Consider the following 25,477-nt stretch of genomic DNA (forward strand, 5'->3'; position numbering starts at 1 on the left):
TCTCTTTGTATTCTTCTTCTTTCAGATATGCTGATCGTGCAAAACAGATTTTATGTAAAGCTATTGTCAATGAGGATCCTAATGCAAAGGTACATGTAATGTTTAACTACAACTACAGTGGGTAACAAACTACAACTGCTTATACTACTTATGGGATTGTTACTCAAACTCTCAACTTTAGTGGAGGAGGACAGGGGGTCTGAACCTCCCTCTTCTTGTGCCTTTTACACCCGTTTCCCGTAATTTTTTCTCTCGCCTCCACCCCTTTTTGTAGCAGTTCTCCTATCTTTGCACCATATCTATTGCAAAATATAACGAAAAGTTGCAAAATTTTACTCATTTCCTTCTGGTTCTTGCCACTTTGGGTTGGGAATACCGCTTCCCACCCTCCCTTTCTCCCGCTTTCAGCCCCATTTCTCCCAGGCTCCCGTCCCCCTGCCCCCCTCCATACTTTAGTTACATGCTCTAGCATGTAAGTAAGTACCTGCACAAAACTGCCAAGTACCTCTTCCAGCATCCAAGCAATTTTTTTTACGCCCACTTCAAGATGGCCGCCTCTTATGGTCGTCGACTGGTAACTAGTACCGGTTAGCCTGCTATGCACTCCGGTTAGCCAACTATGCACTCTGGTTAGCCTACTATTCACTTCGGTTAGCCTGTTTACGGTTAGCTATTGATATTTGTAAGGGAAACACGATATATAGTTAAAATTTATGAAATCTGGGAGCCGGCTCCCGGTGGCGTAGCGGTATCACACTCACTCTTCAGGCAGACGACCCGAGTTCGATTCCACCCTGGGGCACCTTATATCGAACATTTTCCTTTTTCCTCTTTTATAAAATTCGAAAAAAAACAAACTAAGTGTCTAAAGTGGGCGTAAAAAAAAAATGCCCTCTTCCAACACATGTACATGTAGCAAGTGTAGTAAACTGAAGATCAGAATTTGAGTAACTGTTAATAAGCGGGTCCAGAAAATATCCATACCCAGGGTTCTCATTAAGTTTTAAAGTAGACGGCTGAGAGCTAATAGTAGACGGCCGGCAAATCGAGTGCCGAAGGCACGAGCCCCTAGGGGGGTCTGGGGGCATGCCCCCCCCCCAGGAAATTTTGAATATGTAGAGGCTCAGATATGCCATTTCGTACACTTTGGCAAGGCATTTGTGATTAAAAAAAGACATTTTTTAACAAGAAACTAAACAGATGAATTTTGCTAAAAATCTTTTTTCTAATAATTTTATTGTAACTCTGTAACTAACAAGGTCAGACAACACCCCAAACTGGCCAATGTCTTTTGGCACACCATAAAGTAGACTGTCAGTCCTTCAGTCCACTTGAATGCCATTCCTGGCAGTAGCAAAAACAATAAACATTTATTTTGTCACTGTTTGTGTGTTTTGTTTTGAATCCGCGTTCCTATCAACCAACGATTCCACGTTTGTTCGGGACTGTACGTTTGAAGCGGCACTGACCATCGATGATTCTACGTTTGAGTTTGTGGCTGCCGTCATTTCAAGCAAGTTTTCTCGTCAGTTCTCTTCTTTTTTATAAAAGCCAACATCGTTCTTTGTGCCATAGGCCGTTTCGTTGAGTTTGGGTCCATTTTAATGGCTTCTCGCTCGTTTAAGTAATATAACACAACTGGAACCACGACAGTCGAACCGAAGCCTCAACCTAACACAGATGCATGATGGGAGTGGATTGTGATCGCGGGCGCACGAACTGAAAAATATGGCGGCTCGCGGATCGGCGGATTGACTCGGAGGAAAACATCAGGTGAAAAAGAGAGCGTTATCATTATCAGTGCTATGAAAGTACAAAATTTTATTGTGATATGTAAAAATATTTACGATAAAGCTGTCTTCATTCTTTTTTTCGCACAAGGTTACTTTTTTATTCGTATACACGGCTTTCTGTTTCACGGTAATGCTTAGTTAGTAAACCATATCATCAAAAAGTAGGCGGCTCAAAATTCGAAGTAGCCGGTTTTTTAGCCGGTTGCCGGCACTTAATGAGAACCCTGCATACCCACCCCATGGAAGGTCATTGGTACCGATTCTGTGGGGGTTGGAGGTCTCAATAGCCAAAACTTTCAAAAGAAAGAAAAGGGCTTAACTGGAATTTCAAGAGGGGAGAGGGGATTCAAATCAAAGAACCTTCCCTTCCCTGGGAGGGGTATGGATATTTTTTGAAACAACACAATTTACTGAAGCCATTGTTTATTTTGTGTAAAATCAGTTATATTATTATAGTACATTTTGTTCTTAATTTTTAAATATGAACATTTTGAACATTTTTACTTAATGTAGATTATTCGAGAATTAAAAGAAGAAGTATCAAAACTGAAAGATCTTCTTCTCAAGGAAGGCTACAATCCTGATGATCTGCAATGTAAGTTTCAAAACACTCAGATACTTCCTTCTTTCTCCCCTTTTTAGTTCACCATTATTTCTTCATACATTGTTCAGTATATGTCTGCTTTCTGGTTCTTTCTTTTTTTTTAGTTTGTAGTATCTTTCAGTGTCCTTGTTTTTGGCTGTTATCGCCCTCCCCCCCCCCCTCCCCACCAAAAAAAATAACCCACCCCCCAAAACACTAAATAGTAGTTAAGTACCCAAATCTTAGTTGCAAAAATCCATGCGAAAATAGCCTTCCCAAATATGAGTCCTTGGGCTTGCATTTCAGTGTCCAGTGTCCTTGTTGTTTAGTTTTTTTGTTATTTTCACCTTAGTTATTGTATGTTTATTATTATTTTCTTTTTTCTATTTTCCTTCCAATATTGCCTTCTTTGTATCTTCATTGAACATCTCTTTTGTTTTCTTTTTAGCCAACCCCTCCATCCTCCACTCTTTGTTTTCAACTTGTTTTCTTTCTCCTTAATAGCTGTACTAAAACAAGGTTCCACCCACTTGCCCAGAAGATATAGCCAAGAATTCCAGGATGGGACCCTAGAGAGGCTTAAGGTTAGATGCTCTTCTGATCCTTAGTTCCTAACTTCACTTTACCTTCTTACAACAAATCCACTCTTGACATGCAGTAAGAGCATTTATCAGCTGTTTTTCTGTAGAAAACTTTGATTGATATTGATTTATAACAGGTATCAGAGAAACTTATAGCTGAGCTCAATGAAACCTGGGAAGAGAAGCTAAGAAAAACAGAAGCTATCAAGCAGGAGAGGTCGGTATGAGAGCATAAAGGATCAAAATAATGCTCTTTTAGTGCTGAAATCAATGTTCAGAAACACAGTACTGTCAGTGAACTCTTCTGTAGGTTACCGAACCCATGAGTCTCAGATCCTTTTCTGCTCCTCATAAACATCGTTAACCGGCTACCTCGCTTAAATGGAAGGTGGGTGCCTAGGTAATACAGGGGCTTCCACTGTCACCAGTCATCCCTTAGCTGTAAAATACTGCCCCAATTCCAGGCACCCTTTCCCTTGGATGATTCAATGGAAGGAAAAATAGAGGATGGTTGGGGAGGGGGAATGCTTTACGGAAACCGCTACAGAAACTGTTTGACTACAGAAAACAACTGCTACAAATGGCGTGAGAACTCGAAGATACTAGTTAGCTGTGATGAAGCAGCAAAACAGTCATCAAAATTCTTAACATCGGATTCATGAAACAGTCAACTACAAACCTATATGTGACATTGTTTTCAGATTGCATGGCACCTCAAAGAGTTAACAACAAAATACAGTGTAGTCCTAAAGCATATGAAAAACATTGCATTCAATGCCCTCTTAAATAACATTGTGATTAAAATCTTGCAGAGAGGCGATGCTGGCTGAAATGGGTGTAGCTATTGGTGTGGATGGCCATACAGTTGGACTATTTCAACCAAGAAGGGTAAATGATGACCATAGTGCCAACAATTTTTCTTTGATTCACTTATTTATCCGGGAGTGTGGGTGTATTCTGAATACCATGCATTTATAGCATACATTTGGGAGAGAAGAGCACTGCTTATAAATCTTTTACTGGACATTTCAGTTATAGTGTGTAGTGTAGCTGTACATTTCTTTGTAGTGTTACTGTACATTTCTTTGTAGTGTTACTGTACATTTTATATTGATTTATTCACTTGGCTCGTCAAAATACTCTAAGAGGCCTTAAATATATGTAGCGATATACTATGACCTTGCATATCATTGTCACTTAACAGACAACATCAAAATTAAGCAAAAATTGTTCAAATTGCTTTATATTTTCAGAGACCTCATTTGGTGAATTTAAATGAAGATCCTTTGATGTCTGAATGTCTTCTTTACTATGTAAAGGATGGGGTGACAAGGTAGATATTAACCCTTAATATGCTAAGGGACGGACCATTATTTTTTTGGAGGGGGGGGGGGTGAAAAATATTGAAAAAAATTGTTTGCAGGGCCTGGAAAGACAAAATAAATTGTTTGCAAAAACGATATGTATAACAAAAAATAGTAAGAATTTCTAAAAAAAATGTTTGCAGAGGTGCATAAACTAAAAAAAAAAGTTTGCAGAGGAAAATTTTTCATCCCCCCCCTCCAAGAAAATAATGGTCCGTCCCTAAGTCCGGATTATTCTGGGTTTTGGAGGAAAGGCCATTCAACCACTTATGACGTCACCAATTTACACGTTAGCAGATTTTTGTGACGTGCAACTTATAGAGTTTGAATAGATTTTTCCACAGGACTGTCCGTCTTGACTATTGACTGTATTCTGATAGAGCTAATTGAAAAAAAACTTGATCAGTTTTTGGTGTAAAATTGGTGCTAAAACAGGCCAATATACCCGTACTTGATCATGGTCTCCTTTCCAGGGTTTTCCATAAGATCAAAACTTTTCAGGCCAGTAGAAGGGGTGCACAGAGTAAAAGATAGAGAGAATAAGAAAGCAGAGAAAAACGAAAAGGAAAGGAGCAAGGAAAAAAAATCGGAAACAAATCCAAATTTTGGCTTATGCGCATGCGCCAAGTAAAATGTTGTACATTTTTACGTGGAAATTGCATCAAAAACCTATAGCAGTGTCAGAAAGTGCATTTCTAGAAAAGTTTAGAGAAATTTAGGACCGTAGAGCCAAGAAAATCGATTAACGGTTGAAAAAACCCTGTGTTTTGGAGAACTTTCAGCATGTTAAGGGTTAAAGAAGTTAGAACCCATGAACGCTAAACTAACAACTTAGCTGGTATTTGTTATAAAATGCACTAGAAGTGCTTTAGAAATCAATCAATTTTTTTTTGCCATTTGAAAAAGCCACACATACGAAACTTTGAGATTAAGCATTGTATGAAGAAGGGTCAGTCACTCAGTTATGTTTTATCTACTGCTGGAAGAAGAGATATTTTAGTAACACAAGCATAAACTTTCCAGTGTTTATATGCAAGTGAACTTCTTTCTAAATCTCCTAGTCACTTATTTTAATAGTTTTTTTTTCTTGAGGCTTGGTTTGCAACGACCGGCCAGAACTAGGTGCTCTGTGTTCATTTTTTTTGTTACTCTAAAACGATTTTGAAACTGATCTAAAAAATCTAAAAAAGTTAAAATGATGTTATAAAAACTTATAAAAACTAGGTTTTCGACAACTCTCTGTTGCCTTCGTCAGAGTTTGTCTGTTTCTTCAGACTTTTATTTTTGTTGAATTCTATTTGTTTTCTTGACTTTTATTTTCTAGGGTTGGCCAAGCCAGAGCAAAAAGTCATCAAGATATTCAGCTTAGTGGCGAGAATATTCTTGATGAGCATTGTCTCTTGGAACATATTCAAGGCAAGTGTACTCTTTTTGTTGTACAGCTTATATCTGTATCACAGACGTCAGGGTCACTACAATCTCTGTACCTTACTTCATTCTTCAAAACAATTGCAATGTAAGTTCATGTTCCAAAAGCTGTGGAACGCCATTCCTTTCTACGTCAGAGATACAAACAATTTCTTGAGTATGAAATTTAAATCGGCTGTTGTTGTTGCTGTTGTTGTTAATAATGATGATATCAATATTAATATTGTGTTGTCTCTGAAGGTGTGGTAAAAATAATTCCTTGTGAGAACAGCCGTACATTTGTCAACGGAAAGCTGGTCACAGAATCCACAGTGTTGAGATCAGGTGAGTGTTGAAATAAAGGTTTTGTGTAGAAAAACTTGCCTGATTGTTACAAGTTAATTATGTTTGATGCTTGATTTTTCAGGGGCTCGTATTATTCTTGGAAACAATCACGTATTCAGATTTAATAATCCTGAACAAGGTATGGCATTTCACTGTTTTCTCGTGCATGTGATTTTTGTTTTATTGTCACTGTATTGGTAGGAAATTATTATGGAAGTTTGATATTTTATTTACCTCATTAATAGCTCGCGAGGAGCGGATTCGTCAGTCCCGAGGAAATCTCTTGGAAGACATAAACGGTATGTTTTCCTTTCCTAATGTCAGTTGCTGCTGGGCCCATATTTGCTATTGTAAATTACAGATAAAAAAGATTTTAGTGATATTATAACAGCAACCAAACATATATTATTTCACATGTTTTTGAATAAACGAAAGCCCCACCCACTTCTAACAAGACCCCTCTCTCCCTAATAATATTAGACTCTAACTCAAAAGGACTAAAAACCTCCTGGTGGTTTCAAATGGTTTTGCGGTAACTCAAATTAGTGATGCAAAAATATGCTTACATACCCAAAGAAAAAATACCAGAAGAAAATATTACAAACAGCCAATAACTTATTAAGTTTAGAAGCAATAGATTCCTATTGAGTGGCCGTGAAATAACTGAGTTATTGCTATTTTGCTTCCGCAGGTAAAAACGAGGTGAAAGGTGAAGAGCCTGTAGACTGGTCATTTGCTGTGTTGGAACTGTTGAGAGAGCAGGGCTGGGATGTAAAAGAAATGAACGAAAGGTGAGGGGTTTTTAATCATAAAGTAAAAAGAATGTCCTCGACTTCACTGAACTTCCGTGATTCTTATTCAATGTTGTCTTTTGTTCTGTTTTGCGTGTTTATGTAATTGATTTCTGAGTGTCTTGACTGGTACATGTGTGTTTTTTATAGAGTTCTTGAGCTAGAGGAGCAAATCAAGAAAGAAAAAGATCAAGCGGATTTGCTACTAGAACAACAAAGAGTGGTAATGTTACTCTTCTGTGTTTTTTCAGCGCTTCGATTGGCTTACAGACTTACTGACTTCATTGGGTGTTTTAGTGTACTTCTGACAACTGGAATGAGGGCGATTTACTTTTTTGGAAAAACATTTAAAACAGCCCGGTTTAGTATATAAAACATTTCAAGAGAAATTTTTTTAACGTGAGAAAATAACCCTACATACCGGCAAGTGTCGGGCAAAACGGATAAGATATAACTTTTTTCCGAGGGTCATTTACACGCGTCTAGTTTTCACGAATACTAACTCGCTTCACTAAAAGAAGCCTTGCGAGGAAATTTGAGGGCCCTTGTCAGTGTTTGTTGGGTTTCAGGTTTGACAACCAGACAAAGAATGAGTATTTCACGAAAATTTCAGTCGCGAAAACGCTTGTCGAAATTCTTGATTTTAATGCTACAAATACCCATTGAAATCTTCAGCTTATCTTTGTACTCGTTTCTTTATTCAGAGCTATGAAACACGCCTCCAGGAACTTCAACGGAAGGTAATTAAATTAGCTTGCCCTTTAATGTGCAATTTGGCAAACCATTAAAATGGAGGTTTGTAGTCGTTGGTACTGTTCTGCAACTATAGCTTACTTAAATTTTACTAAAAAAATCAAAACTGAGCTTGCGTCTTTTCTGTTAAATTAACGTAATCCTTAGCTGTTATAAATTTTTTAAAAATTTTATAAATGTTATAAACTTCTATTTATAAAAAAAATGCTGGAAGACATCCTCATACAGGAGGAAAAAACTTTTGAACAAATTTAAATCAAATACTTTAAAGTAGAATTTTGCAATTTTTTAACGAATTCCGATTCTAATTTTTTTAAAAAAATTAAAAGTTTTGACCTAAAAATAGAGCGACTTCTCAACTTAATAACTTTGACTGTAACGTCTTCCCAATTTCTAACGTCACTCATCAAAACACCTTTAATTTGTCATAAAATTATAATAAAATAGCCCATGGTTAAAGAATGTTTTTGGATGTAGCCAGGCATGGGTGAGAGGTTAAAATAGTAGAACAAAGGAAAACGTTTCGGTTGATGCTGCAACCTTCTTAAGCTTAAAATGTAAATGACTAACGGCGTCTCTGGAGTTATAAAAATAACCAGTTAGTACTTCACTTTCTGGTCAATAATGTGGAAAAAGAAAACCTTAAGGAGACCGATCACTCTGCACTCTTGTTCTCTTTTCATCTTTTAGAATGATTCTCTGCACGATTCTTCGCGTAAAAAGAAAAAACTCATGTTGATCTTTCCACAATCGAAAACAGCACAAATTCACTTTCCTTCCAAGGATTCCCGCCGTGTACATCACAGGCGGGCATCGACAACTGTTGGCAATTCTAAGGTACTTGTAAACATTTCGATTTAAGAGCTCTGCTGTTGAGTGATAAACCAATTGAGAGTGATGACTTTTTGAATTTTCTGACTTGACTAACGCGACAAACGATTAAATTGCGAACACCCTTCATGCAAAACAGTTTACAGATAAATCTGCTACACATTTCTTTTTTCGCATTTTACGTTTATTTTTTTCCAGACAGACATAAGCTTTAAGTCCCAAGCCGAAAACATTAAATTCCTCTTGATCTCTGCTATAAAATTGTTTTACTGTTAGCTCTGAAAATGCTGAATACAGAACTGAAGACTATAGCATTTGGTTTGATTGCCTGGATTTTAACAAATGGAGCAGCCATTCAAGTGAACCGTTTTAGAACCCCTTTGTTATACGAGAGTTTAAAACGGTTGATTTGATTGGCTAGATTTCAAACTCCCTTTATTAAAACCTAGAAACAATCAAATCACGTGTCACCAGAGCCACTTGTTTTTCGTGCACAGGGCTCCGACTACTAAAAGGGACAAGCGGCTACGGGGCGAGAATGAATCTTTAGATAACAGGAAGATAAAGCGGCTTTCAATTAAGAGTCGAAAGTGTTAAAAAATGACTTGGGTTTTGCCTTACTAAGTTCTGTGATTATGTTGGTTACAAAACTCTGCGTCACCTACTTAACCCATCAGATACAAATCACGACCTGATCACGTGCATTTTCCCGCGCTTGGCGCCGGTTACCCGTTTTTGTTTCGAGTTCTCCGCCATTGGTTCATTGCGTTAATAACAGTTGTACTTGGCTCACAATCCTCTTATGACGATTTTTTTCTTGCTATCTGTTGACGTGTTGATTTTGTAAGTAGCAATGAGATATTACTCACATCTTGGGACTTAAAGTACTAGACCGTTCAGTCAAAGTACACGAAGCTGCATCTTTTAAGCCTCACAACATTTTTTGTTTACTAAACACCTTGTTTAACTACTTACAAGTGACAGTAACGATCCAGATGAATTTAATTTTTCTTTGTCATGACCTGGTGGTAAATAAAGTTCTAATTTGTTAAAAACCAAGTAAGCCGTATGTAACAGAAGTATCATTTACTTTTCAAGGTAAATTAAACAAATAAAATAATTGAAACATTAGTTGACGATAAACGTGATTGTAAACTTTGATTGTAAACGCAATAGTAAACTGGTCTGTCTGGGGTGGGTAGGGTGTATGAAACATGCAGTCTGGTTAGATGGCTAGATGTTTTGCACGAGCTTGTTAACACTGCTATGATATTTCATTTCTCACTTTAACCTTATAAACGGAATACAGAACTGCTGCTTTATGCTTACTTAGCCTGATGCGTGCAGAAAGGGAATTTAGGTTAATTCAAAGTACTTTTGAAAATCCTCTGCAGCACAGGTTCACATAAGATGTGGAGTTATTGTACACTCTTTCGTTTGCATGTTAACAAAAAGCGGCAGGTTTCTACTTGGTAATTGAGAAGGAATGTTGAAGAAATTTTAAGTGACATCACTTCTTGCCTTGCTCTTAGTAATTAACTGACTGAATCTACTGTTTAATTTTCATTTTTGAGTCACATCAAGCGTTAGTCGTGTGTCATGTTTTGTTATTTAGATGGAGCTTGCGTCAGTTCCGTCCAGTGAGTCAGTGGACAGTGACATTGATGTGGAAAGCTTTGACAGTAAGCAGAATTCCTTTTCATTTCTTTTTAACCTTGGCTTTAATCTTTAATCAGGTGCATGTTTATATTCCAAATTGTTAAATTGTTAGTATAACGTTCATGTGAATTACTAAGAAAAAAATGAAAAGAAAGCCAGGTTAAACCTACATGTAATCTTATCAGTTTCATCCCCAGAATAATACAATTTGGCACAAGGTAGGATCTGTTAGAAGGAATACAACCCCAGAAAGTCTCACAAGAAACTTGTCATATTTTTCCCTATAACGAGTCCTGTGTTAATTTCTGTGTAACACGTCTAAGTGTTTTAGCTCAGTATAAATAATGACTTTCTTATTATAACTGAAGTTTAGATCAATTCTGTGAAGTGCTAAATAACATGTTTTCCAATTTCTTGAGGTGAGAGCCCGCTGACTGAGCGTGAGCTCAACTTGGCAGAAGTGGTGGTGGACAAGTGGAAATGTTACCTGTGCACGTCATTCAGGGTTTGTATAAATCTGTTGCTGCTGTTTATTTCTATTATTGATACTTAGAATGTTGTTTAAGTGAGAACAGCAACTTTAAAGTAATTTTCAGGATATGCACACCATAGCTTTGTCACAGAAGGCAACAGTTACCAAAGTCACTAGAGTCTCCTATAGATCAGTGAACGGCAAAAACTCAGTCAACCATCCGCCAGTAGAACTTGGCTTCTTCTTTCACGTACACAGGCACATTGGCGTTTTATTACAACAATACGGATTTGAGTAATTTTCAGGATATAAACACCATAGCTGTGTCACAAAAGCCAATAGTTAATAAAGCCACAAGTGTTTCCTATAGATCAGTGGCTAGAGCGTCTAACACTGCAGGATGTCGAGTTTAACTTCTTGCAGACAACTTGTGTCATCAGCGTCTCAATACCTTAATGCATAAATACGTTCATTTACACTTTATATATCTATTGTTCACATTGTTAGGATGACTTATTGAGCCATGCAGTGCTGTTAAAAGAAGCTAATGCCATCAGTGTGGAACTAAGGAAAAAGGTGGAGTAGTGAGCCTTGATGTTATTGTTAAACGTTCATAGAAGTGTACGGCTCTTTCACTTTTAATGTTTCGCTGGACTACCCTGATCCTTAGGATTAAATAAAGGTGTCTGTTCTGTTGTGTTCTGTTCACGAGTGTGACAGTCCAATGAAGGCCTTACGTTCGTAATAAGTTTTAATACTACTGCCTTTTGAGATATTTCGACAATAAACGGTTAAGTAAGCTCTTGCTTATAGCAGATGATGAACATGAAACTGGGGGAAAAAACTTGCCAGATTTTAATTTTCAAGCTACACTCGCCCAATGCTTACAATAGTGTTTGCGTTGACGCAACTCAAATAACGATTGTGAAAGAGGTTAACAGAGTGCTCTTCTCGCTTGCAGGTAGAGTTTCAGTTCACACTGTTAACAGACACACTCTACACTCCCCTCCCATCGTTTCTTCTGAGTGACGTCAGATACAAAGACAATCCCACTGTACTCGCTGTTGAGGTAAAAGACATGAAACATGGCGCCTCACATTACTGGTCTCTTGGCAAACTACGGTAAGAATCCAGTCAAAAGAACAGTCGTAATATCATAATATCTTCTCACTGCTTTCAGTTATATTGCATAACTTTTCTTGGTAAAGTTTGCTGTTTTACCGAGATTTTTCCACTTGGATCACCACGAACTACTTGGTAGTAAAAATCACCTTTGCCATCCATCAGAGACGAGCAAATTCCGCCTTTGGTGGCTTTTGTTATACTAACGTGACAATTTATTTTGATGGTATGACTGTGCTAATAAATATTGGTTTGATAAAATTAAGATTTTTATTAACACTTCATGCAAAGGACCTTAAAGCAGAGTGACTGCTGTTTCAATTTCAGGGATCGACTGGAAGATATGCGCTTCATGTATGACACCGCCGCGGAGTCCAACAACAAAATCTCCTTTGACTCTGTTGACCCTTTCTATGACGCCCTGCCTTGGTTCAGGCTTATTGGAAGGTATGCCAGTTTCTTTGCACTAGCTACAGATCTGGACAACACAAGACAAACTCACTCAGTAAAGTATAAAAGCTGTAATTTGGTCACATACCAGCTGAGGCTAAGGTTTTGTGGGTATTGCACGTTAAAATTAACAATTAGACTACATTGTACATTATAAGCCCGAGTTTTTCTATGAGAGAGCGAATAGTCGTTAAGTTGACTATCGCTCATAGAAAATAAGGGTGTGTTGTCAAATTGTTTTAGAAGAAACTCTAAAGGATTACAGACCAAAACCTATAATTTTAAAATATTTTTAAGCCAAAAATCAAGAACAGTGTCTCTTTTTAGAGCAACTCGCGCGCGATCGTCTTTTGTCAGTAGGAGAACCTGTACCAATCAGATTCGTGAATTTCCAATGGAACACGGCTGGGTTTCTACTAAGCGACGATAGATAACATCATTCTATAATTTTTTGGGCCTCAAGTACTATCGGGTAGCAATATTTCAAACTTTTATCATCATTTTTTTGGCTCCAGGTCTTTTGTTTACCTGAGTAACTTGGTGTATGGTGTTCCCTTGGAGCAAGCTGTGCCGATTGTCAGTGAATCAGGAGACATACAAGGAAATCTGTCCATTAATATCCAACAATGCACTGGTATTGATTTAGTTAAACTTACCATATCATACTAGTTAAAGACAAAGTGTCAGGAGAAGTCTTCTCATTTTTTGTGTAAATTATTCTAGAATTATGAGGGTGCACTCGCTGACCAACAAAATAACCATGGAACAACAAAAGAAAGGAATAAATTCATTCTCCAAGATGTAAATAAACCGTAATCAATGGTTTTTAAGTGATTTCTTCCAACACTGTCAAACTAGAGAACGTCGGCCTGACCTTTTCAAGTTTTAGGCCACTTCTTTCCTTTCCGTCCGTAGCCACACAACGTTTTAACAATTTTCATGACAGACTAGTACTGCAAAACCAGGCCACTATTAGTGGATTTCCAATAAACACTTTCATTAGATTTTCAAGAAGCACTAAATCTTGGTGACACTGCCCCCTTAAGCCGCAAGTTGCTGTCGGTACTGACTATTTGCCGGACTTACTTTGCAGACGTTCAGACATGGGATGTGGATGAGATGGGACGATCCTGTGTGTTGTGGTTGGATTTTCGAGGTGATGATCAGGAGCGAAAAAGTGAAGTGGAGGTAAACTTGGGCTAGAGTAATAATACTAATAAAAAAATAACCTTTAGGTGGTCCCTTCAGCAGCCCACAGCCTCAAACAAAATTCGTGTGACTTTTCGTCACAGGTTCGCGTTATTTTGACTTGAATTCTTTGAACTGAAGCTTGTACTACGACTACATGTACGGTCAACTCTCTCTAAAACGGACACCGTCGGGACCTGCTCTAACTGTTCGTCTTAGAGAGGTGTCCGTCTTATAGGGAGTTTAATTACAGTAAAATGACTGAAAAACGGCTGGGACGGGACCAACATCAGTTGTCCGTCCTATAGAGTGAAATTGCATTCAGTCTACGAAACAAGTTGCCCAGTGTGGCAAATTATAATAGGAGCACTTGAAGACTTCCTGAGTCATCTTTTTTCCAGCCAATAGAAAACACGAGCACTATCGAGCATTCCCGAGTACACGGTAGATAGATACCTTCTGCTGCATATTGCTTTTGGTACCCCTCTTAGCTTTTAAGGCATCAGTTCCCAAGCTCATCTCTTCGTGTCGAGTTAAATGTCGCTGAGCAACAACTTTGTGAAAATTCGGAGGCTCAGGTGATCAACGAACTGTAATTCTGACGTGTTTTAATTGTTTTCCTCATTTATTTCAATAGGAGGCAGAAGAAGCGGCTGAAGCAGACGAGGTAACCGAGCCTCCATTCTCAAAGGGGACGCTTCATGTTGGCAAACCTTATGTGATCAGCATCACTGTACTGCAGGCTCAAGCGATTCCAGCTCAGTACACAGACATCTTTTGCCAGATAAGGTGAACGCGAGTCTTTTAACAATTTAGTATCTCCTACCCCACCCCCTGACCTAACAACATTGTCTCCCCGACTCTAAACGTTTACACAGATAACAGGGCTATACGTGAGCAAACTAACTATTAGACATTAGAGCGGATTTCACTTGCGTGTCGAAAATAATTCGCATTTGCTCTGGTTTTGCATTTCCACGTTGAATGACTGGTTAAAAAAATGTCGCGCCACTTTCTCATTCAATCAGAAAAAAAAAAAAAACAATCGTGACTCGCTAGCGCACGTTTGCCCGCGCTTTGCGCCGGCTACACGTATTTACCACAAGTTTTGATTGGTTCACTGACTGGCCTGGGTCCTTTGTGATTGGCCAGATTGATTTCTTTGGTTTTACTTTTATTTTGGTTTTACAACACTCAGTTGAAAAACCGCTTTATTATTACGTGAAATTTTTAAAAGATAATAATTGGTAGAAAGATAATTATTGTCTGGGAATTCCTTTTTCAAGCCTTTCTTTATTTTTCAGATTTCTGTGTAGTGGGGAAGATGAAGGATTTTCAACTGAGCCCGTTGCAAATAAACAAAATGGCGGCCCATTGGGATTTTACTTTAATCAAAAGGTACTAGCATCACCTGTTGAACTGAAGCAGTTTTATATCGTAGTATTCTCGCTGATATTCACTTCTACGGCTTGTTTCGTGATTCGTAAAACAAACGTGAAAGTTGTGCAATATAAGCCTTCCACACTGCTCTGTTCTTCTCTCGATTGCTTAACAAGGTCACGTTGTTCTTTTGTTCGTGTTGTTGGTAACATATTAAAGTAAAGCAGTTTTTTAAACTTTTCTTTCTTGTTTTATCGTATATAGTTGGCCAGACGTTATGTACAACTGTCTGCTTATCAGCCTTGACTGTTGTGTTACCAAACAAACACAGCAGCATTGACAGTGTGACATACCGTTTTTAGACTTTCTGCTAGTAATTTGTTTTCTTAATATGAGTCATTGTCTTAACAACGTGGAGAAACTCTGGCGTTGAAGGGTAGTTTTTGCGAAGATTGTCATAAGGACCACTAAAACAAAAGTTCTTGCACTGAACTTGATGTAAAGGCATGTAGTCAATGTAAAGCCAAGTCACGGTTGGTTTGGATTTACAATGAACATCTCCACTTTGACTGGTTTGAACATGTTGTCCATAACTGCTTTTAAAAGTCTTTCTTACCCCGTTTTTTTAATAATTCCGTTTCCAAGGTTGGTGTCGTGGTAACAAGAGAGTTCATAGATTACATCAGTACCAGGCCTCTTCAGGTGGAAGTGTTTGGCCACTATCAGCATTGTCCACAGCATCAGTCCGGTGTACAGCTTCCGAGGTATGGTCAATATACAGAATCTCCTTACTAGTCTCCATACATCTTCTATAGCACAAGTTGGGAAAATATCATCTTGCATCAAGCTTGTTCATTGTTTTGGTGTTGTGTTCTTGGGAGAGATACTTTATTCCCACAGCTCACCCAGGGGTATAAATGGCTGTTGCCATATTGTTAGCACAACCCGAAAAATTACACTGGGTGTGGGGTGAGGCCCAGGGGAGTGTTGGCTGTGTGAGCCAGTATACTTAGCAGCATTCTTTACTTTCATATAACAATAAGCTTATTTCGATATATTAAAATTCAGCTTGGTAGCGAGGCCTAGACTGGAGGACACAAACTGAAGAAATTTTACAAGCATGTTTTTTCATTTCTTTTGTTTGTATCCTCTAGGCTGAGATGAAGCTGAACTTAAATATATCGAAAGAAGCCTATTGTAACCTCGCTTTTTCACACGAGTCCGTTCAACCTTATGTAATTTCGTTGTCATGTCTTTTAGGGCCATTGTTAAGGAAGGCAAAACGGATTCTAAATCATTGAAAGGTACCAAATGACATTGAGCTCATTTTGAATAATTGTAAACTATGTTTGTTGGCAGACGAGATTCGTGTCAGTGTTTTTGAGGAAATAAAGTGGTGCAAATCGAATGATGTGTACATTCCATGGCGTTCTTCTTTGTTGTTACTTACTTTTGCCGTTTTCTTGTTTTGTTTTTAGACTCTCCGCCTGCCGTCCCTGTGCCTTATCAACTCAGGTAAGAAAATGTAAATAGCTGTCACCTAAAATCTATTTTTCAGATGTTGTTTTCTTTTGTTGAAGATGACGCATAGATATTGCGGCGACAAAGCAGAAACTAACCGATTTTAAAGACACATGGGAGGCACGGTGGCATTCTGGTTAGTGTGCTGCACTCGGGCTCGAGCGGCGCTGGTTCGAGGCCTGGCCGGGGTCATTGTGTTGTGTTCTTGGGCAAGACACTTTACTCTCACAGTGCCTCTCTCCACCCAGGTGTATAAATGGGTACTGGCGAGGTTACTGCTGGGAGTAACCCTGAAACGGACTAGCATTCCATCCACGGGGGAGTAGAAATACTCCTAGTCGCTACATGCTACTGAAACCGGGATAAGCTCAGGCCCGATGGGCCACTTGACTCGACGCAGACTCTACCTACTTAACAGAAATTGCATTATTTGATCTTAAAAATTGTCTACTTGAACGCAACATTTTTTTTATATATAATAATGTTAAACTGTGTGTTATCTCGAGCTATCTTTGTTTTCATATGGGGTACGAAGTAACACAAATTCTGTTGTTTTACAGTGATGATGAAGGAACTCTGAAATTTGATTTGCTGGTGTGGGTTGAGGTCTTTGAAATGTCACCGACTGGAGAGTAAGTTACCCAACCTTAACAGTCGTCTGCTAGCGAGTGCTGTTTTTTTAAGGCTTGATAAAGACCTAAATGGAAAAATTATTCCTTTATTAGAATGATGTTCAGTTGCTTTTCTCTATTTTCAGCCTCATCCAGCCCTCCTCTCAAATTTTCCTGCTAATCGTAATCGATCTCTCGTACAATTATATTTAGTTACTTTCTTTAGTGTAAGCTTAAGGTTTTCCCCATTTACTATCTCTTACTTCTTACTATTACTACTGTTCGAACGTCAGGCTTTATTGAGAGCAGCTTTTACTAACTGCTGACATCCATCTACGTGTTTCTTCTTTTTGTTTGTTCTATGAATGATTTATTGATATTGTGTGACAAGTTTATTGACATTTCAATAATTTGCTCCCTTTCAGCTACTTTCCGTGCGTTGTGAGACGTAAACAGGATACTCCTTGTGGTGGAGTTTTCCTTCTCCATCAGGTACACAATTTCCACATTGTCCAAATATAAAGCGGTTTTTCTAGACTACGAACCCGAGTTTTCTTTGAGCGAATAGTCAACGAGGCGCAGCCAAGTTGACTATCGGCGCTCATAGAAAACGAGGGCGCGTAGTCTAATTGTTTTTATAGAAACCCTAATGACTATTATAAACCACATAATATATACCACAATAACACCCCTCCCCCCTTCCCCTCCCCCACCCTTCAAATCGTTAAGGCGAAAAATAGAAGGGAATTAAAGCTACTTTGAGACAAACCGACGTTTGTAAACTAACGATACCTATGACTAAAAACACGTTTCCTGGTATTTAACATATTGACTCGGAATTCGTTTGCAGAATATGGTTGGAAATAAGGATTTCAAGACGATTACAGTTGTTAGTAAATTACTTTTAGACACTGCCGCACTTCTTATCCCTTAACAGGGCAGCGTCACTGAGAAGTTGTGCATTGACTCTTGTTTTATATTCTTGTTCTTGTCAGGGAATCCAAAGGCGCCTGGTTGTCACTATAATACACGAGAACTCCATGGATATCAGAATAAGACGAGTTATGGACCTTGTTGTTGGTAAGTGGCATGATATGCCATAACCAGTCCTACGCGTGCGCAAACAGAAAGGTTTACAATTGCCTGTAGCCAATTAACAACTAGATGTCTGTCAATTTCGCCCACTCAAGTTATTAGCATTTTTATTGTCCAAATGTCATGTGATGGTGGGAAGCTGCAACGAACAGTAATAAGAGAAAGATAAAACATTTCTGAACATTTACAAAAGAGTTAAAAGTTGGGCTCATTTACCACCTCAAAACTGTAGTAAGCTACGTTGATATGGACGTTCTTTGATATGAAAGAATAAATGTTGGAGGGAATGACGAAGGGAGATCTAGGGTTAGTTTCTTCGTGTCCCAAAGTTTCTCTTTCAGTGGCATGATCGAAAAATGTAAGAGTGAAGAATGGCCGTGTAGTCACTGATAGTTTTACGGTTGACTCAAACTAGGATTTCTTCAAAGCGCGCGAGTGACGTCACGACTCAGACAAGACTCAGACAAACAAACTGAAATGGCGGACGATTTACCTAAAACACTTTCTAAAGCAGCCGACATTCCTTAAACTCTTACATAAAACGAAAACTTCGCCTAGATTCCTTCTATTTCTCTCAGAACACGCTGATGTTTTTGAGCCTCGTGGCGGTTATACTCATTTGCATTCTATTTTTAGACCTCGCGCGCTTCGCTATTGTCGAAGTTAATTCGAGTACTTATTTGTTTCCTTGAAGGTCGTGTCCGCACAACTCTCGTCCCTCCCCCTGCAGGGGAAAGTTCACCACACACCATCTCTTTAAACGTACTGTCACCTCAGGTCCAGTCCCACCCGGATGAGAACAAATCCGTGTTCAGGTTCGAGGCGGCCTGGGACTCGTCGCTTCATAATTCCATCTTGCTGAACAGGTAGATTTGTTGATAAATGCATATTTCTCCTTATGATTGAGATAGGGCATGACCTAACCTACTTCATGTTTGACACTTTGCAGAGTGACACCGCCAGGAGAGCTCGTGTTTGTTACCATATCAGCGTATCTTGAGGTTGGTTTGTGGTGTCTTTATCAAAGTTCATTTTGATGTGATGCTTACTTGAAGCACCGTTCTCATTGTGTGTTTAAGTGTCTTAGCTAATATTTTGTGACGCTACCACCGACCACTCCTCGCTTACTTTGGTATTCATAAAGTAACGAGGGATTAGCAGGGAGGGAGAGGGGGAGCTGGGATTGCGTGTGGTGGTGAGATCGCTCGCCTCCCACCAGTGTAGCCCGAGTTCGAATCCCGGACCCAGCGTCAAATGTGGGTTGAGTTTGTTGTTGGTTTTCGTCCTTACTCCGAGGATTTTTCTCCGGGTTCTCTGGTTTTCCTCTCTGCAAAAAAAAAAACAACATTTGTCAATTTAAATAACATTGACTTTAGCACTGATGGATTATCCTGTCTAAATATTCCAAATTCGAAATTATTAGCAACCCAAACGGTAAAAGTCTCCTTGAAAGTTTACCAGGATAACCTGTTACCCGATATATTTCTTTTTTTTTTTTTGTCAGCTGGAAAACTGTTGCCAAACTTCGTGTCTCACAAAGGATATTTCACTGTGCGTGTTCGGAAGGGATGCAAAAACTTCCTCCAGGTGATTCAACAGGATCATTTGAATGTGGTTTGCCTGAATTTCTTTGGCACAGAGCATTTTGTTCTGATAACATCCATTGCCTTCTTCTGCAGGTCTGTTTTTAGTCTCTTTGGCTCTTCAAAGCATCCTGAAAAGTAAGTTTTCATACTTTTAAGGTTTAGGAATACAGCGTCACAGCATGTGCTAGGTACACTTTTGGATCTATGTTGGAAGCTTTCGATTGTTTATATTCAGTGTTGTTTTCCGTTTTTTTTTTTCAGTGACAAGCTTAGTGATATATTTGAACTTGTTTATCATCCTGCTGATGAGCATGGCCAGTGTAAGTTAAAACTCGTTTGTTAACAGTATAATCACGATTAAAAAAACATGTTTACGATTAAATGAACGTTTAAGACTTGTTTTCCTGAAGCTTCGAATGTCTATTGGCTTTCCATTAAAACTTTAACGATACGATAAGAATTTTCCTTGTCTTAGTGCTTTTTGTAATAAAGTTTAGGAGGCTCAATTCACAGAAAAAAATGTTTTCCGTAATTCTGAGGGCTTGTTTTCTAATTACAAACTGCTTATGGGCATTCACTAGTATCTCTTCAATTTTACGGTTAATGTTGGATTTAATTCGTGATACCGTGTTTTGTTTAGTGATGAAAACAAAGAAGAGAGTGGTTATGGACACCTCGAGTATTTACGTGAGAGGAGAAGAAAACCTTGGAGAGTGGAAACCTAGAGGGATATCTCTCATTGATGAACACCAGGCGTATTTAGACAAACTAGAAAGAGTTCAGGAGGTAAGAGATAATAGGCCCGCAAAGCGTGCATAGAGCTGTGCAAGTAAGATGTCTGTCGCATCGCATCGCGTAGCAGCTCTCACAAGGTCTCACTTGAATGGCTTGCTACCCTTCGAGAGAACAATAGAACAAACAACAGGAACAATGCTTCTAGCCCCAAACCAATAGCAACTGCTACACCAGAGGATCTGTAGAATTAAAAGCTTACGAGAGATGCTACACTACTGGTGGCGTCCCTACTATATGGTGGTAACTCCGCCTACAGAGAGGGAATTGAGAGTGTTAAAGGTTTATAGCCAATCCGAAAATGAAGGAACGCAGAAACTAGCAAAAGTCGACATACAAGTCCACATGGATAATAATCTAAGACCTTGCAGCGGATCCAGAGATTCAGACTCGATTCGTCTTGTTCCTTGCCAATTGTTTTACTGTACTGACTTCCAAACATTTTTCTTCATGCTAATTCTAAGGTGCAGTGGCCTAATGGTTAGCGCGCTGAACTTCGGATCAAGGGGTCCATGTTCGAGCCCCGGCCGGGGCACTGTGTTGTGTTCTGGTAAAGACACTTTACACTCATAGTGCCTCTCTCCACCCAGGTGTATAAATGGGTACCAGCGAATTTAGTGCTGTGGGGTAACCCTGCGATGGACTAGCATCCCATCCAGGGGGGAGTAGCAATACTCCTAGTCGCTTCATGCTTCTGAAACCGAGATAAGCTCCGGCCTGATGGGCCACTAGGCTCAAACGCAGACTTAACGTTACCTCACCTTCCTATGGCGTAGTCATTCGTAAATACTGCTAGTATGTCATGCGGTAGTTGATCTGAATTCTTTACTGTTTACAGGTTGGTAAAGCTCGTCATATCCTGTGCCTTGGAGACAAGCTCATGTCCTCGGACCGCCCTGACACCGTGCTGGTAGATCCGGGAATTTTCTCTGCGGGCAGCGCGTATTCCAGCCGAAGTAGCCTGGGCTCTATTTCGTTGTCATCTTCCTTTCTGTCAGTTGCTTCACTTCCAGCTGGGAAACCGCTGCGTTTTACAAGAGATGTTGACCCACAGAAAGTTAAAGAAACTTTGCTGAAGAAGGTAATAAAAACAAAAGAAAATATCCATACAAACAGATGCCGGCGCGGGTGTTTATGTTAATACTTGTTTCTGAAGGAATTTAACTTTCCTGGCTTCTTTTTATGGCCAGATACTCACTTTTGGAGAACTGACCGAGCCCGCGATTTTCTTGGTTTTAAAATAAATGACGCCTTCCTTATGGCGACAAGCTTACGTCATATCTTTCAGGCTTCGGCCAATTGTAATCGTGTACTTTCGTAAGGATTTACCAAAACTTATCATGGCCAGGCCAATTTCAGTCTGCCAAGGATTTCATTGTGCTTTTTATGGTTTTCAAGCAAATTTGCATTCTTTGACTGTTTATTCTGTTACCTTTTAGTGTCTTCGTCTCTTAACGTGGAAAAAAGACTTCAGCGAGGTGAAAGCTTTGGTGAGTGAATTACAGTCAAAACAAGTCGAGCTTTTGTAACAATGAATTGGAACTGAAATTGTTCGCTTCAATACTCTGACATTCTTTGGTCTTGTAATGAATAGTTCTATGTTTAAACTGCGCCTAGATCCAAAACTTGAATGTTGGTTAAACCAACACTTTGATGTGTCTCTATTCCAGCCCAGTTTTGTACCATTTCGTTTTTTATCTTAGCAACCCTTGTATGGAAATAAATGATGGTGTATTTTACGAACATCGGAACTTTTTTCCGAGTAGCTTGTGTTGCTGACTGAATCTTTCTCAACCCTTGTTGTCTTGACAGCAGCAGAGTGTGCCACTTACGTGCTGTCACACTTGATAGAAAAAAACCCCACTATTTAAAAGTTCCATTTTCTGCCCGATCACTGTGATGGTCGCAAATAATTGCAACAACAACAGGCAGTACCGGCTGCTTACTGACATTTTTAGTGCAGAATGGGTTGTCGTCTGCTAAACCCCTAATCCACTAAACCGCTAACGTGCTTTTAGCCGGTGTAAACTTTTAATCACCATGATATTAATTAATTATTGTGATATTAATTAATTATTCCTATGAAGGGGGTAAGGGGGTGGGGAGCACCTGACCATACCCCTCAGGTAAAACGTGGAGCATATCTTCGTTACTTTTATATGAAGATCTCAAAGGTATATATTTGTTTCAGTAAACCCTTTGCTCTCCTTGTGGTACTACTCTTTCTTGGGCAACGTAATTTGCACCAGACGCATGCGCAGATTAGTCTACGTTATTTTCTGGAACTCTCATGAACATCGCTTGTATTGCGTCTTTGCGATAGGATTCCTGCAGACTCCGTGGCACCAAGTGAAAACCACAAATTAATTAAATTAGATTTTGAGACTTTCACAGCGCTTTCGTAATTAGGTATGCAAAAACTTGCACCGGGATTTTCGGCGTGAACTCCTGATAACCAGGAAACAAATATCCAAGCTGTATTGCGTTTTAAAAAACCTTTCGAAAAAGATATTTTGTGATTATAGTCAGGTGCCCAGGAGTCCAAAATGTGACACCCACGGGCATTTTTGTCTGATTTTTGGCAACATTCGCTGTTTTCACCGTTCCCATAATACATCTTGTTTACCCCCCAAAATTTTTGCATAAGCATTGTTTTCAATTTCTCTTGGGATTTACAGTGACGTGCAATCGTCCCCAGAGAAATTGAAAACAATGCTTATGCAAAAATTTTGGGGGGTTATTTAAATAAAACAAGATGTATTATGGGATCGTGAAAAAAGCGAATAGCTATTTTTACTAAATCGAGTACGCTGATTTCGAAAATCAATGTTGCCAAGCTTAATTCTTGCGTTAAGATGATGTTTTGATGCATTTAATAATGACGTCATGGTCCAAATAAGGAATTTTCTTTCCTTTAGCTATTTTAAGCAAAATTCATCCAGAAATTCGTGCAAATCATAATAAGTATACTGTAAAATGATTTTAAGAATTTTCTGATAGTTTTTATACCGTTTCTATGAATATCAAGCCGTCCAGTGAGAATTGACCACGCCCTCTCATAAAAATTCACTTTATCACGGGTATAGTGTTATCATTTCGTTTAAAAATGAATGTGATTCTTGTATTAATAGAAAATTGTAATTAAATTGCTCCACAAACATCAGCGATGTTTGACATACACCATAACGACTGCTTTTATCCACAAAGAGAGTGGCAAAGAGAGACAGAAGCAAGATAATGAAGCTGAGAATTCTCTACATTCCACACAACAAAATCCGGGTTGTTCTTGTCACGGACAAATGAGACAAAAAATTGCCAAGAAAGATCTCGTGACTGTAGAAATAAAACAAGATCTTTCGATTGGACAGACTCAGCTTGAACGAGTCGTGGAATGGAGGCTACTATCTTCAGACAGAGAGAAAGAACGCGAACGGGAAGAAGGGATGGAAGACAAACTTTCGTGACCCTGTTCGCAAGAATACCCCACCTCTATTTGCCAGCCTTTATGAAGTTAAAAGTGCTGCAACTAGCCGCAAAAAGAGAAAGACTTTAAATTTGCATGGAAACCAGAGTATTCTATGTTGTCTAGTGACGGTGTATGAAGGCAGGCGCGAGATAAACATGCAAGCCATATTGTAGCATCTGAGGTATAATGCCGGTGCCACTGTTTCTCGCAGAAATGAGCCCCACAAGTGTGAAACAAGTCAATTTTAGAAGACCTTCTCAGAAGAAAAGGTCAAGTGCCTAGAGTCAGTTTGTTCTTCGATGGCTTCGCCCTGGTGGTAGCATGCTAATTATGGTGGCAGCTATTGGCTAACCAAAAAATGCAAATGCTTTCGGTGGGTTTGCGGAATGTTACGTGAACACTGTTTTACGGAAAGGTCCTGGATACCAGAGGATTGATGTGTTACTCGATGGGAGGCACTCCATAAAAGCAACGACAAGAAGTCGACGCTCCGAGAACACGGCGCGGCCTGTGAGCAGAGTCATTGAAGTACATAAGAGAGGTTCAGTTCCGGCCGATGAAGTGGCGAGCATTTTTGGCACTAGGAGACAACAAAGCGGACTTTGCACGGATTTTCTCACATGAACTTATCTCGCAGGCACTGACTCTGCAATCGTAGTATATCTGGTGGTTTTTCATACGAAGTGGATTCTGCTCAGATCCTGGCCTAGATGTAGCCTTTTTGAGATCCAACCAAGAGGAAGCCGATACGAAGTTTGTTCGTTATGCAGTCAGTCATAGCGGGCATGTCGACAACATAATAGTTTCCACTCGAGGCACAGACTTGCTGTTACTTCTCCTTGCACATCGATCGCGCTAAGCTCTCATCAACAGTGTGGATATGGGCAGGAACTTAAGAGAATCCAACGTAAATAATTTTAGAGGATGTCTCAGCAAATCTTCCTAACAACTCGTCAAGTTCATTGTTACCATCTCACACCATCACCGGCTGTAACAGCACCTCTTTCATCTGTGAGAGTTTTCACAGAACACTTTGTTCTTCTCTTCTCGGTCGGCGAAGATTCCCTCGAAGCTGACACCACTACCTCCGCAGAAAACGTTTGTTGAATGTAAGAAATTCGATCTGACCACTGGCTATATATGTGCCTCTTCGCTATGAATTTAGAAAAACGCATGCCATGTGCACTGGGCTGTGTAGAAGCACCAAGACCGACGCTAATTTCTATATCAAACTGCGCTAAAGCGCTTTAAAGAAACTTGTTTAAAAAGCAATATTAGTTCAGTGTTTTTAAAAAAGTTCAGAAGATATATTAAAAATATTTACCGATATTGATTAAAAATATTATAGACATATTTAAAACTGAAAGCAAGGAGCAATGTTATGATCATTTTGAATTCGTTAATTTTACATGCGTTCAACCAAAGTCTTTATCATGAGCCTATAACAGACAAAGTGCATTGTGAAATAAGTTAGATTCAGCAATATACAAGACAAACAATAAAGTTTTATCTCTAACTATAACAACGATGATATATTACGACATTAACTATGATGTTATTTCCATTTATTTTACCACAAAACTTATAACGAAATGCTGAAACAAGGGAAACTCGATACATGAAAATTGTAATGGCGTCATTCTTGATGCTCGCTAGCTCGTAGCTTCAGCGTGGCACGACGACAATA

At 39.1% G+C, this 25,477-nt stretch overlaps 1 protein-coding gene across 3 annotated transcripts in view; it reads left to right on the top strand.

Annotated features, from left to right (window-relative positions):
- The window catches only part of LOC144663540 (kinesin-like protein unc-104), a 44,192-nt gene that overhangs the window by 12,802 nt on the left and 5,913 nt on the right, over positions 1 to 25,477 (top strand). Inside the window, exons 14-50 of one of the 3 annotated variants that reach the window (XM_078524525.1) lie at positions 26 to 89; positions 2,307 to 2,388; positions 2,881 to 2,960; positions 3,095 to 3,174; positions 3,770 to 3,845; positions 4,211 to 4,290; positions 5,646 to 5,737; positions 5,990 to 6,073; positions 6,156 to 6,212; positions 6,319 to 6,372; positions 6,765 to 6,864; positions 7,015 to 7,087; positions 7,569 to 7,604; positions 8,308 to 8,454; positions 10,064 to 10,130; positions 10,527 to 10,612; positions 11,087 to 11,155; positions 11,541 to 11,701; positions 12,029 to 12,148; positions 12,667 to 12,785; positions 13,245 to 13,339; positions 13,977 to 14,128; positions 14,644 to 14,737; positions 15,365 to 15,483; positions 15,980 to 16,023; positions 16,198 to 16,234; positions 16,801 to 16,872; positions 17,277 to 17,343; positions 17,847 to 17,931; positions 18,641 to 18,812; positions 18,896 to 18,947; positions 19,451 to 19,533; positions 19,626 to 19,667; positions 19,794 to 19,852; positions 20,173 to 20,318; positions 21,163 to 21,405; positions 21,764 to 21,814. In XM_078524525.1, coding sequence (XP_078380651.1) covers positions 26 to 89; positions 2,307 to 2,388; positions 2,881 to 2,960; positions 3,095 to 3,174; positions 3,770 to 3,845; positions 4,211 to 4,290; positions 5,646 to 5,737; positions 5,990 to 6,073; positions 6,156 to 6,212; positions 6,319 to 6,372; positions 6,765 to 6,864; positions 7,015 to 7,087; positions 7,569 to 7,604; positions 8,308 to 8,454; positions 10,064 to 10,130; positions 10,527 to 10,612; positions 11,087 to 11,155; positions 11,541 to 11,701; positions 12,029 to 12,148; positions 12,667 to 12,785; positions 13,245 to 13,339; positions 13,977 to 14,128; positions 14,644 to 14,737; positions 15,365 to 15,483; positions 15,980 to 16,023; positions 16,198 to 16,234; positions 16,801 to 16,872; positions 17,277 to 17,343; positions 17,847 to 17,931; positions 18,641 to 18,812; positions 18,896 to 18,947; positions 19,451 to 19,533; positions 19,626 to 19,667; positions 19,794 to 19,852; positions 20,173 to 20,318; positions 21,163 to 21,405; positions 21,764 to 21,814 — 3,340 coding nt within the window. The remainder of the gene's footprint in view (positions 1 to 25; positions 90 to 2,306; positions 2,389 to 2,880; positions 2,961 to 3,094; positions 3,175 to 3,769; positions 3,846 to 4,210; positions 4,291 to 5,645; positions 5,738 to 5,989; positions 6,074 to 6,155; positions 6,213 to 6,318; positions 6,373 to 6,764; positions 6,865 to 7,014; positions 7,088 to 7,568; positions 7,605 to 8,307; positions 8,455 to 10,063; positions 10,131 to 10,526; positions 10,613 to 11,086; positions 11,156 to 11,540; positions 11,702 to 12,028; positions 12,149 to 12,666; positions 12,786 to 13,244; positions 13,340 to 13,976; positions 14,129 to 14,643; positions 14,738 to 15,364; positions 15,484 to 15,979; positions 16,024 to 16,197; positions 16,235 to 16,800; positions 16,873 to 17,276; positions 17,344 to 17,846; positions 17,932 to 18,640; positions 18,813 to 18,895; positions 18,948 to 19,450; positions 19,534 to 19,625; positions 19,668 to 19,793; positions 19,853 to 20,172; positions 20,319 to 21,162; positions 21,406 to 21,763; positions 21,815 to 25,477) is intronic. The other 2 variants (XM_078524534.1, XM_078524542.1) reach the window with 2 other exon arrangements.

This window comes from Oculina patagonica, chromosome 1, assembly GCF_052425735.1.
Source record: "Oculina patagonica isolate OP01 chromosome 1, crgOcupat, whole genome shotgun sequence".
In the NCBI taxonomy this organism is placed as follows: domain Eukaryota; kingdom Metazoa; phylum Cnidaria; class Anthozoa; order Scleractinia; family Oculinidae; genus Oculina; species Oculina patagonica.